The 13971-nt window shown below is 39.9% G+C and overlaps 1 protein-coding gene across 5 annotated transcripts in view; it reads right to left on the reverse strand.

Moving 5' to 3' along the window:
* tmco4 (transmembrane and coiled-coil domains 4) overlaps nt 1–13971 on the reverse strand; it is a 113314-nt gene that overhangs the window by 58238 nt on the left and 41105 nt on the right. For all 5 annotated transcript variants that reach the window (XR_006309263.1, XM_043675787.1, XM_043675784.1 and 2 more), the window contains exons 9-11: nt 12600–12764; nt 8684–8820; nt 2636–2720 (exon numbers count right to left, since the gene is read on the reverse strand). Coding sequence is in view for 4 of the 5 variants with exons in the window: in XM_043675787.1 (XP_043531722.1) it covers nt 2636–2720; nt 8684–8820; nt 12600–12764 (387 nt within the window). In the remaining variant the exon portion in view is untranslated. The remainder of the gene's footprint in view (nt 1–2635; nt 2721–8683; nt 8821–12599; nt 12765–13971) is intronic.

Here is a 13971-nt window from a genome sequence, read left to right on the forward strand (position 1 = left end):
GTTTTCCCACAGAGGGTGGTACGTGTATGGAATAGGCTACCAGAGGAAGTGATGGAGGCTGGTACAATTGCAACATTTAAAAGGCATTTGGATGGGTATATGAATAGGAAGGGTTTGGAGTGATATGGGCCGTGTGCTGGCTGGTGGGACTAGATTCGGTTGGGATATCTGGTCGGCATGGACGGGTTGGACCGAAGGGTCTGTTCCCATGCTGTACATCTCTATGACACAAACAAACAAACAAACAAAAGGCTGGATTTTCACAGTTATGGTGACTCCAGGGGCATTTAAAAATGGCAGGGATGAACCTTCATGTGGACGCCCCATTTCCAGCTGATCCCATTTTTGCTGATCGAGGAAGGAGGAAGGCCATAAATCATCTTGGGGCCACAAACCATGTTCAGTAAGGTCCTTTGAACTGACTCTGAGTTCAGTTGTTCCAAGGACCTTAACTTGCCAGGTGGAAGTCACAAATTTATGAAGGAGATTTAATTACTCTTGGAGGACTGGTAAGTTTTTTTTTAAGTATTGTGATCTGAAGTTCTTTAAATCCTCATCTCCTTAAATAAGGGAAAAACAAGCAGGAGTTGACAGGATAAAAGAAGGAGAACATTGATTGATAGGCAATCTGGTATAACTTAGAAAAGAACCCATTACTCTCTATCTCTGCTGTTTCATAGACTTCATTGTTACCACTCCCTGAGGGCTGTTATTAAAGCAGAGTCCATTATGAACTGACTGGGTTTCAAAAGTCCACCACTTATCTCAGTAGGGACTGCCGAATTCAAATTCAAGGATTAGCTCTCCTTCATGTAGTTACTAAACACAAGTTTGTTTTAACAGTGAATTGACCACTTGAGAAGATAGAAAATCTTTGAAATAAAAGCAAAATACTGCAGATGCAGGAAATCAGAAACAAAAATCACCAAATGCTGGAGAAACTCAGCAGGTCTGGTTGTATATGTGGAGAGAGAAACAGGTGTTATACACAAAACATCAACACTGTTTTTCTCTCTCCACAGAATGCTGCCAGAGTTAATGAGTTTCTCCAGTATTTTCTGTTTTTGTTTAATACCTTTGAACTGATTTCATGAACAAAAAATCTTTTCTATATTACATGTGCACGAATAAGCACTCCCAGGGATTATCAATGACATTAGCAAGTCAATAGTGAGGCTGGCCATGACAGAGCAGTCACAATACTTGGTGAGTAGAAAGATGAAGCTGTTAAAGATATAAAAGTATAATGTTGTGAGAATGTTAGTTTATATTTTTCCACATCCATGATTCTGTGGTCTGCCCATAGTGGGGACTAGATAAGTGGCAATGGGGGTAGTCAGACTGACTGAGATGGCATCATTTGTATGAAGTGGGGTGGGTTGGCTTTGGGAATGAGAGACCTTGGGGGTGAATGTTGGATAAGAGCTAGAAAGTATAACAGCCTTTTATAAATCAAGGCTGAAGTCTTAGAGAGCTGAAGTGGACTTTCTAACCAGTCCGTCTTAGCATTCAACCACGCCTGTGTCTGCCTCAAGAGTTCAGTGTCCTGACTCGAACATGTCCTCTCCCCTCTTACAATGACTGCTTCACGTTCTGTTAATTGTCATAAATATCTTATTCCCTCAGGTACTTGTGATTAGAACTTTTAAAAAGAGACTGCAGACTTGTCCAGGTAATTGCTGTCAGCTGGTTGCATCTAATTTTTAAGATAGTTAAAGATTGTACGGAATAGCTTCTGGAACACTTCATACCCAGTTCTGATACTCTGCAATTCATGAGTGCACTGGTCACTTCCATGGAGTAAAGTGGGCTGAAGCAGGAGGTTGCCCAACTCAAGCTTCCCAACTCTATGGCAAAAATCCAGCCCAAAGATATTAACTCACATTAGAAAGGTAATTATCATCAGCTACTGAAGTGTAGCCTTCAGAACAATTTATTTACTTGTACAGAAAAAAAAGAGATGTCATTGAGCACTGAACAATGAACAATACAAAAAAAAGGACAATACAGAGGTTAACTGTAACCTTGATTAACATTTCAAATGAGACTTTTGATAAGGATTGGCATTGATCAGGCTATGGACACTCATCCACAGGACTAAGCAGGATAAATTACGCAGAATTACATGGACGTGGCACTGAAACAGGCCATTCAGCCCATTCAATGCAACCAAACATTATGCTCCAAAAGAGCCTCATGTTATCTTTTCCCATCTAAATGTATCATCATAATCCTGTATTCCCTTCACCCAACATCCTTGTCTAACTTTCTCTTAAATCACTTCAAAGACTCTGAGTGATAGAACGTTCCACATTTTCTTCACTCTTTGGGTAAAGTTCCCTTTAAGATGTCTTGGTGATTATTTTATATTGATATGCCTTTTCTCACAAGAAGAAACATTCACTCTACATTCATTATAGAGTAAACCGATCTCCTATTTCTAATCTAACATGTCTTCATTTTCATATAGAAGGAACACTTCCAGTCTGATGGGTAAATCTGATGAATGATCCCATCTGAAATTGGAAACGCTCCTTCCTCTTCCAGCTGTCAATTTAACTGCAGATATTTGCAGCATTTTATGCTTCTTTCCATTTCAACAGTGAATACAATATAGGAAGCTATTATTGTGTACCTTTCTCTTGAACCAGCTCCCGAAGACAAAAGTAAATCACCCGTGCTCCAAGGCTAAAGCCAACTAAAGTGACTGGTCTCTTGCCCTGTGGAAAACATCAATAAAGGAGGAAAGTGAGAAAGTTTGCTTATTATATCAATCCTTTGAAGGTGCACTGTCAACCTCTGAGAAATACATTTTTCATCGGTTTGCCACATTGTAGTCATCAAGTACCTGTAATTGAGCACAGGAACAAAGCAGGGCACATACAGCAGTCTGTTCACCTGGAGTACACTCAAGATGAAACACATTTTCTATTAATTTGACTGAACTGCCACATGAAAGGAGAAAAATTGTCACTGGTAATAAATTTGAGAAAGTACATTTGCTCACTAATCATTAAGTGTGAAACTATATTCTACAAAAGTGCTTCATATATTACAAGCTCACATTGCTGTAACAGAAAAGGCCAACAAGTCTTTGATTAGACTACATACAAAGAAAGCCCATTTGTGACAGGAATGGGAAGATCTAGTTCAGACTGCTCTGAATGTCCAACTCCTTTCTATTCCAAAGAAGTCAGACTAAACTCAAAACTTTAACTTTGTTTCTCTCTCCACAGACATTGCCAGACATTTCTCCAGCACTTTGTTTTTACTTCTTACCATTTGCCTTAATTCCACCTTTTCACTATTGCACCTTCTCACCGATTCATTGAATGCCTTCAGCTTTTCAGCATACAAAGTTTTAGAACAGTGTAAATCTATTTTGTGTTGAATAATTAAATAAGGTAAGATGTAGAAAAAAGCTAGAAATAGTTAGAATCTTGGAAACACTAGGTGACTTAAAGTTGATGTGGCTAAATTGTTCATTCCTATGAAGAGATCAAATTGTAACAGGCACAATTAAAAATGAGGCAAGTTTAGAATAAAGAAAGTAATGAGAAACCTTTACCTCCAAAGGGTAATAGAGTTGTGGAATATGTAACCAGCTAAGAAATTTCAAAATGTACGTGTTCAGAAGGTGATTAGTTGAATGCTGAAAAAGTAAAGGCAGTCACAGGAGAGAAGGCCCAACAGGTTTCAGAGGAGATCAATAATGGGGTTGAGCTAAGATAAATGGGAAGCTTTGTGGATCTAACACGTCTTGCATTGCTGTTAGATATTGCTTCTTGTTACATAGCAACTGAAGTGTCAGCAGCGGGTGCTGGCTGCCTCAAACACAGATATGTGCAATTTATGTTACTACAAATGAGATGTCAACCTTTTCTTCACCAGAAACAAAAAATTAATCCCCTATATTAACAACTCAAGTAGTCTCAGCTGGGACTGTGAAACTGCCATTAATGTGTCATGGCAGACAGGAAAATGCCTAGTGGCCCACGCAGTTTATTTCTTACATAATCCGGCTTTATTTTTGAAAAGACAAAAGATAGATTTGTGCTTTAGGTGTAAGTCCTTCTGATGTTTATTGTTACTGACAGAGCTGATAAATATTTGTATCAATATTCCTTTTTATTTCAGTTCACAATTCATTTGCATTTAATTCCAGTTATTTTTAGTCGGCCCAAGGCACCTAATTTCCTTATTTCATCTGTATATCCAGTATACTCCATCGTAGTACATGTAAGAACGTATGATTGAGTTCTTTAATGATAAAAACTGAGAAGGCTGATGAAGGCCGCACAGTCATGTATATAGCTTGTCACAGGATACTTAGTAGTGTCACATAACACACTTATTAGTGAAATGAAAGCCCATGGCACTAAGGAGCAGTGGAAGCCTGGAGACAAAATTAACTAACAGTAAAAGTAGAGAGTGGTGGTGAACTAGAAGTAAACAGATAATAAGAAAATCACAGAATTTTTTTTAACATGTATTAATGACCTGGATATGCTGGATGTGATTTCAAAGTTTCCATCTGACACTAAGCTTGGAAAAGTAGCAAACAGCAAGGAAGATAGTAGCAGGTGACAGGAAAACATAGACAGGCACATGGTGGAATAAGCAGACACACGGCAGATGGAATTTAGTGCAGTGTAGTATAAAGTGATTCATGTTTGAAGAAAAAACAAGGAGAGGCAACATAAACCAAATGGTACAATATTAAAAGGGATACATGCAACAAAACCTGAAAAACATCTAGGCTTGGCTGATAAGTGGCAAGTACTGTTCTTGCCTCACGAGCAATGCTCCCTCTAATGATTCTTTTCTGCTGTGCAAATCTCCAAGGTCAATGAATAACATTCCGAAAGCAGAAGCCAAAATGTCTTCTCATTGATTCATCTGTGTGGAATCTCCCAGTGCCAGCATAACCATACTACATAGATGGAATGTTATACATAGAGTCAGGCATTTAATATTTCCACCAAGTGAGGATCTATGCATTGCCTTCCTGTATTCCCATAACTGAATATCCCAACATTAACATTTTGTGAATTACCATTGACCAGAAACAGATCTGCAAGATTAGTATAGAAGTTGCAAGAATTGATCAGATACTGGGAATTTCACCACGAGTGACTCATCTCCTCGCTTATTAAAACCTGGTCACCATCTAAAAAGCTTAAGTCAGGAGTGTAGTGTAATACACCCCACTTGCTTGGGTGAATATAGCTGGAAAAACTCTCAAGAACTCAACACCATCCAAGGCAAAACAACTTGCTTCAGAAGCATATTATCTACTACCAGAAACACTCACTCCTTCTATTATCAATGTACATTGTCTGAAGTGTGCATCATCCAGCGGTCCAGGACATTCGACCTCGGACCTTCGGGTGACCATCCTCCAAGATGGACTTCGGGACAGGCAGCAGCGAAAAGTGGCCGAGCAGAGGCTGATAGCTAAGTTCCATACCCATAGGGAGGGCCTCAACTGGGACCTTGGGTTTATGTCACACTACACCATTGCACTGTATACACACACACACACACACACAGACATGCACACCGACACTCCCACACACCCTTACATACACACACACTCCCACATGCATCCCCTCAGAGACTTAGACTACTCTACACTCACGCACACACATATACACTCTCTCTCACAGATACTCACAACCCTCCACCCCCAGACACACACACGCATTCCCATATTCACACATATGCCCCCTCACAGACTTAAGACACTCTACACTCACTACACACACATATACACTCTCTAAATGTGTTGCTGGAAAAGCGCAGCAGGTCAGGCAGCATCCAGGGAACAGGAGAATCGACGTTTCGGGCATAAGCCCTTTTTCAGGAATGAAAAAGGGCTTATGCCCGAAACGTCGATTCTCCTGTTCCCTGGATGCTGCCTGACCTGCTGCGCTTTTCCAGCAACACATTTTCAGCCACCTTCAACATATTGTCTAGCTAACACCAATTGTTACAGTTAACCTGAGAATGCAACTTTTAAAAAAAGGTTTTGTGATTTACACTTGAAAGAAATGAAATCTATCATGGTATTCGAACAGATGAAAGACTCAACAGACAATCAAGGTATGTTTCAATGTATAATTTCAGTTACATCACACTGTAAAATTTTGCTATAAATTCTGTGCCTTACAATTGTGTCCTCCACAACCACCTGATGAAGGAGCAGCGCTCCGAAAGCTAGTGCTTCCAATTAAACCTGTTGGACTATAACCTGGTGTTGTGTGATCTTTAACTTTATCTTTGAGCTGCACTATAGAAACCCACCAAGTTTCTTTCATCAAACCTTCCAAAGATACAAAAGCTGCATCCTAAATCAGCAACACACGAGAACACCACTACCTGCTTTGTTTTCCGCCAAGATCTCACACCATTCTGAATTAAGTCACAGAGTTTATACAGCATGGAATAAGACCCTTTGGCACATCATATCTGAACCAGTCATAAACCTCCCTTTATTCCAATTTTCCAGCACTTAGCTCATAGCGTTGCATGCTATGGCATTTCAAGTGCTTATCTAAATAGTTTTAAAAAGTCTTCATGGTTCCTGTCTCTATCACTTTTTTGTGCAAGAGCTGTAAATAGATTGCAATTCTGTCACTGTCTCTTGTTCAAAAATCAGGAACTTTTTCCCCAAGTGTAGTATCGTCCACAGCTCATGAACTGCAACTGTTCAAGGTAATATCTGGAATAGTCTGCATAGTTTTAATCTCCTTTATTTGAAAAAGGATTAAGTGGGTTAGAGGACAATGAAACAGTGGAGGTAAAAACAATGACTGCAGATGCTGGAAACCAGATTCTGGATTAGTGGTGCAGGAAGAGCACAGCAGTTCAGGCAGCATCCGAGGAGCAGTAAAATCGACGTTTCGGGCAAAAGCCCTTCATCAGGAATGAAACAGTGGAGACAGACCAGAAAAAAAAAAGTTCTTTATCCAGTATTCAAAACAGCAACAGGGTGAGAAGCTGACAACACAAGGCATTGTTCTGAGACTCAGCAGCGAACAAAAGATGGGCGATGGCACTAAACGTTACTCTTATTGATTTGACTAAGTAGCAAAATAGAGTCCAAGGAGCAAAGGCGTAATGGTGCTGCCCTGGAGAGCAGCACAGACAAGCCGAGTAAATCAAATGACCTTGGCTACCAGATTTTCCTTGTTTACATTCTTTTCCATGACAATATTATTTGTAAGCACAAGAATCTATTGTTATATACACTTGAGAGGTGTAACCTCAGTATCCTATTGGATTCACAGCTGAGCTTCAAAAGTCACATGCTAACCACCACTAAGAATATCCATTTCTACATCTGCCTTCACCTTATTCCCTATTAATGATGAAGTTTACATCTTAGTTTCTAGAATTTGAGACTCAGTTACTTTTATTGCTTGCTTTGCCAAACTCTTGAGTTCCACCATGCATAAACTATAAGTCGTTGAAATATACAGCACCCACATCTGATCCCATAAAGTGTACTATTTCACTTTCAACTTTGCCAATCTGCTTTGGCTCCCCACCACCTAATCTGTCATATTCAAACAACCCCAGCCTCTCTCCATGGCTACAACACTCCAGTCCATGGAACATTTTGGTGACGCTCCTCTGCATCTTCTCTTCAGCAAAGGAAGGATGTGATTGCAATAGAGACCAGAACTGCACACAATACTCCAGCTGTGGCCTAACTAACATTTTATACAGATCTATCATAATCTCCCTGCTCTTGTGATCAATGCCCCAACAAGTAAAGGCAAGTAAAGTATCCCTTCGGCCTTGAATCTACATAAATCTAAAATTTACTGAAATCTTCTTAACCACGTTACCTATCTGTGCCCATTTACAAGTTCCTTAGTCTACCCAGGTAAACATCCATGATGTGCGCCCTTCACACTCTGCGTTCTCCCCTCGCTCTGCTCTAACCTTAATGACAGGACCTTTAACTGTTTTGAGTTGAAAACTGTTGTGCTGGAAAAGCACAGCAGGTCAGGCAGCAGGAAAATCAATATTCCGAGCATAAGCCATTCATCAGGAACTGGGGTGGTGGGATGCAGGTGGGGGATGATTGTGATACATTCATGAGAAGGGTTGAGTCGATAGGTGGGAAGGAAGATGGACAGGTGAGAGAGGCCAAGCCAGACATAAAAGGAGTATCTCTCTACACCTTGCCAACTCTCTCCATTCCTTCAAAAACATCTTTCTTTATTATATCTTCAGTTGCCATCAATAATGCTTCATCCTTCACTACAGAGTTTCTGTTTCTCATTGGTGTAGAGCTTTGGAATACTTTTATTACATGAAAGGCTTTACATTATTGCAGCTTGTTGGCTATAAAGTAATCCAGATATTAAGTATGTGCTTATGGCTGGCTTGGGCAGTTGAATAACCTTTAAGAACTCAGTCATAAATAATAGCCATGTGAGTGGTGTACGTGGTGCAAGGTGTGGTTCTGTACTTGTACAAGAAAATCATCACCTCAGATGAAGGGAGGCAGAAGTGATGAATAAAAAAAACTGGTTCTTTCTCATTGAATGCTGGATGCATTTTATGTTAATGATTTAACTAATTGGTACTTTGGTATATTTAAAGAATTTGCTCACGTTCATAAATCAATCAATCACTGACACCACCCGACCTGAAATATGCCTTTTACCTGCTGTCTACTCAGTAACACCTGAGCCAGATGCTTTCCAACTTCAGCTGAGCGATTAAGGCAGACTCCCCAGGGATTATCTATGACATTAGCAACAGTCAGTAGTGAGGCTGGCCACGACAGTGCAGTCACAATACCTGGTGAGTGTAAAGATGAAGTTATTAAAGATATGATGTTGTGACAAATCAGTGATGGTAGGCAAAGACAAGCCATTACAGCAGAATCAGCACATGCTCCATTCAATCCTCCTCCCATCTTTCCTCTTGAAATGCATTATCCTCTATGTGATCAACCATACTGTTTCCCTCATATGCTTGTCTTCTTTTTCCTTTATTCTTCCACAAGATATGAGCATTTGTTGCCCATTTCTAATTGCCCTTAAACTGAATGTCTTTTGAGGCTATTTCATGGGCAGTTAACAGTCAACCATACTTTTGTGCATCGAGAGTCACATGCAGGCCAGGTAAGGATGGCAGATATCCCCTCTTTAAAGGACATGAGTGAACTAGCTGAGTTTTTATGGCATTCAACAATGGTCACTATTTGACTGGCTTTAATTTCAGATTTCATCAATTTAATTCAAATTTCATCATCTGCCATGGTAGAATTCGAACATTGTCCCTAGTACATCACTCTTGGGCCTCTGGATTCCTAGTTCAATGATAAATCCACCACTGTGACTTTTCCTGGCAGAATAGCATCATTGGCCCTGCTTAGATTACAAATGGATCTCAATGTAACTGGACACCATTTACGTATGTGAAAAGGACAGTGACATCATAGGTTGTGTGTCTTTACATGCTCCAATTTGAAACTGCAATGAGTAGATCAGGATGGAAAAGAAGAGGATATGTCCACTTAATTTTAACTGCCCTCCTGCCTCGGCCCCATACAAACGGGTTAAATTTTAGTCACTGCATAAAGTGCAATGAATTCACAATATATCACAACTTTCCAGTTATTTAACAAAAATGGAACAAAACATTTCATTATTTTATCCCACACAGCTGATCTTTCTTTAGTGCAATAACTGAATTTATTAATCACAAATATAAGTAAAGGAATCCACTCAGAGATAAAACTTTGTTATAAATTTAAGTGTATCATGATACTTTCAATAATTTCAAACTTTGAATCATAATTCGTAAGGCCTTCACCAAATTATTTTTAATGCAAGTCATCAATCACATCGCAAACTGAGAACTCAATCAGATTCTGATTTCACACAAGTTTGCTAAAGTTTGTGAATTGAATATTGAGACAACAAATCTTAATTAGAACATTGCTGGGTACCACAGGTAATCAGAATTCTACAGTGAGATTTAAAATTAGAATGCTGAAGCTCATCAAAAATTACAATACAAAGAACTTATTGCAATAAAAAATAGAATACTGAATTTTGTTGAAAAAGGCCCATTTTGTCTAAGCTTTTCATCTTACTCTTCTCAGGATAATTCACAAGAATGCCATTATAAAGGAAAAGTATTTATACTATATGAGTAAAGTACTGATTAATTAGTGAGTGAATTCTGATTGATAGCGGGGTTGCCATGGAGATACACTAGTTTTTAAAATTAGATTACTTAGTGTAGAAACAAGCCCTTCGGTCCAACAAGTCCACACTGACCCTCCGAAGAGTAACCCACCCAGACCCATTCCCCTACATTTACCCCTTCACCTAACACTATGGGCAATTTAGCATGGCCAATTCACCTGACCTGCACATCTTTGGATTGTGGGAGGAAACTGGAGCACCCGGAGGAATCCCACGCAGACACGGGGAGAATGTACAAACTCCACACAGACAGTTGCCTGAGGCTGGAATTGAACCTGGGTCTCTGGCGCTGAGAGGCAGCAGTGCTAACCACTGTGCCACCATGCCGCCCCCAGTTAGTTGATGACAGTCATCTGTACAGCTTTGTTTAAATTTCAAACTGGGCAAATTGACTTTGATTTGTCAAGGCATTACCCTGTGGAATGAACCAGAGAACGGCTGTCACCTATTTTGTTGAGTTGAAACAAGGCAATCTGTACATACATGTCCTTTCCATCTCGAAAGAAGATTGCCCTGCGTATTAATACATATATAGATTCTAGTATAAACTATAGGAAGATATAGACAGGCTGATCGGATAAACAGAACAACGGCAAATAGAGTTTAATCCTGCAAATTGTGAAGTCATGCATTTTGGGAGAATTAAAGCAAGGGAGTGCATGACAAATGGCAGATCCCTAGGATTCCTGAGGATCAGCAGGACCTTGGTGTGCAAGTATCTGGATCATTAAAGGTGCCAGGAGAAGTGAATTGAATGGTTAAGAAGACATATGAGATACTTGCCTTTAGCACCTATGGCATTGAATACAAGAACTGGGAGGTTATGATAGAACTATATAAGATATTCATTAGGCCACAGCTGGAGAATGGTCTGCATTTCTGGTTCGCACACTATAGGAACAATGTGATTGCACTGGGGATGGTACAGAAAAGATTCACCAGGATGTTGACTGGTTGGAGCATTTCAGCTATGGAGAGAGATTACAAAGGCTGGGATTGTTTTTCTTGGAGTTGAAAAGGCTGAGGGGTGATCTGATTCAGGTCTATAAGATTATGAGGAGTATAGATAAGGCCAAATGGAACAAACCTTTCCTTAGTAGAGGAGTCAATTACCAGGGACATAGATTTAAGATTAGGGAAAGGTTTAGAGGAGAGATGTTGTCACCCAGACTGTGTGAAGTACATGGAAGTCAGTGAGAGGAAGTAGAGGCAGAGAGCATCACAACACTGAAGCAATATTTAGGTTGGAATGCCATAGCATTGCAGGTTATGGGCCAAGAATTGGAATTGGAAGACACGTGCTTGATACCCATGTGGACACAATGGGCCAAAAGGGCCTTTTTCATTGTCACAATTCTCTATGATGCTATGAAGATGACTGCCAGTTTCTGTTCAATTCCTCAGGACAATGCCTTGATTAATTAGAATCAACCTGCCTGGCTTAAAATGCAATCAAAGATTGGGAGTTAACTGTCAGTCATCATTTGACTGGTGCATTCGCCATGGCAATGCATCTAACTATCATTGTCCACTTCAACCAATCTGCATTCTTCTCTCACACCATATAAATTTTGTTTTCCTTTTCCATTGGTTTCTTTGAATTATCCTGATGAGTGCAAGACAAAAACCTTTGATGAAATGTTTCTTTTTTTCAGTAATAATCTTCGAGGAGAAAGTGAGGACTGCAGATGCTGGAGATGAGAGCCGCCTCATCTTCCACCTAGGAACCCTCCAACCACAAGGGATGAACTCAGATTTCTCCAGTTTCCTCATTTCCCCTCCCCCCACCTTGTCTCAGTCAAATCCCTCGAACTCAGCACTGCCTTCCTAACCTGCAATCTTCTTCCTGACCTCTCTGCCCCCACCCCACTCTGGCCTATCACCCTCACCTTGACCTCCTTCCACCTATCGCATTTCCAACGTCCCTCCCCCAAGTCCCTCCTCTCTACCTTTTATCTTAGCCTGCTGGACACACTTTCCTCATTCCTGAAGAAGGGCTTATGCCCGAAACGTCGATTCTCCTGTTCCTTGGATGCTGCCTGACCTGCTGCGCTTTTCCAGCAACACATTTTCAGCTTTTTTCAGTAATACTCAAGTTCTATACCACCAAATAGTAATTAGACTACTGCACTAATATTATTAACGTTAAAATATTGTAAAGAAAAAGATTGAAAATTAGAATAGCGTAGGGAGATTAATAGTAAATAAATTCTGGCCCAGTTGTAAAGAGCTACAATATCTTTTAAAAAATCAATCTATTTTATAAAATTTCAATTCTTTTTCGATGCCAAATATCTTATTGGTAAATTGAATTTTTTTCTGAAACTGTCACTGTAGTCAATACTCATCGTTTTGCCTTACCTGACAGTACAGTGTACTTTAGTGCTTCCTGTGCAACAATATTGACCAAGCCATTCAGCAGCGATTCAAGGGCATTACCCAGTTCCATCAAGTACTTTGACTCCCAGGCTAGACAGTACTGTTCTTTGGACTGCAGCAGAGAGCGCCAAGGTGCCTCAAAACTTCCTGATGGAGATTAATGCATGATTTAAGGAGAACATAAAATAACTTATATTTATATACAACCTATCATGACCTCAGAGCATCCGAAAAACTTTAAAGCTAATGAGGCAGTTTTGAAGTGCAGTTACTGTTGTAGTGTAGCACAACAGGACAACCACTTTGCACAGTGCACGTTCCAGACAGTAATGAGAAAAATGAACTCCCCTGTTGTTGTTTAAATAGTACTGAGAAATCTCTCTCCTAAGGGAGCTAATTTAACAGTTTAATGTCTTATCCAAAAGTGCAGTGTTTCCTCAACACTGCATCAAAGTGTCCACTTAGATTACATACTCAAGTCCTGGAGTGGGGTTAGAATGCAGAGTCTTTAAGGCAGGAATTCTGTGAAGCAGCTTAGATTCTGCTTTTCTGCGATACCTCACATAAAAACAGAAAAGCAAAACGCAATGTTTGAATGGGATGCAACAGATTAACATGCCAAGTCCCCTTTTGCATTGATTCTTTACATCACTCGTGAATTTCTCTCATCCTTTCATGTGTGAACTTGAAAATGGAGGGCAAGAACATGCCAGCTTATCTATCATGCCTGTCTCATACTGTGATGGGTAACTCATGCATTTATATCAACCATCTGCTTTATTTCCACCTGTTGCAAAAGTACAATGAATCTATGAGTACATTGTATCCTATGAAGTATGATCTGATCTACAAATGTGTGCTGCAGTTTGGTTTTGATGAGTCTTTTCATGCTGCTCACAATTTATCACCTCTTTGAAACATCAAATCTCTCAGCAATACAAGACAAAACTTAAATACTGTCCTGCTAATTTACAACTTCATTTTAATAGTTCAGGCTGTGTAAATACCAATAACAAAATTCAATATGTTCTCTGTGGTCCACAGTGTCTTTCAACCAAAAAAGGGTTACTCAGCCTAATCTCACTTTACAGCTCTTGGTCTTCAGCCTCCTAGTGCATACTAAATTCATTTTGGATATTTCCTGAAATCACAGCCACGGCCACACCCATCTCCCCCACGAAGTACTGAATTCCCATTCACAACTAATTTCCAGTCCTTTCTTCTCCCCCTGTATAGATAAGCCATCCATAGATTCTCTCAAGCTTTGACTCTCCCAATGAATCATTTTCACCAGTGTTCAGAAGTCATTAAAGATCAAAATACACTCAGGGTACTCCTATACTATTTGATAAAA

Source organism: Chiloscyllium plagiosum, chromosome 34 (genome assembly GCF_004010195.1).
Source record: "Chiloscyllium plagiosum isolate BGI_BamShark_2017 chromosome 34, ASM401019v2, whole genome shotgun sequence".
NCBI lineage: Eukaryota > Metazoa > Chordata > Chondrichthyes > Orectolobiformes > Hemiscylliidae > Chiloscyllium > Chiloscyllium plagiosum.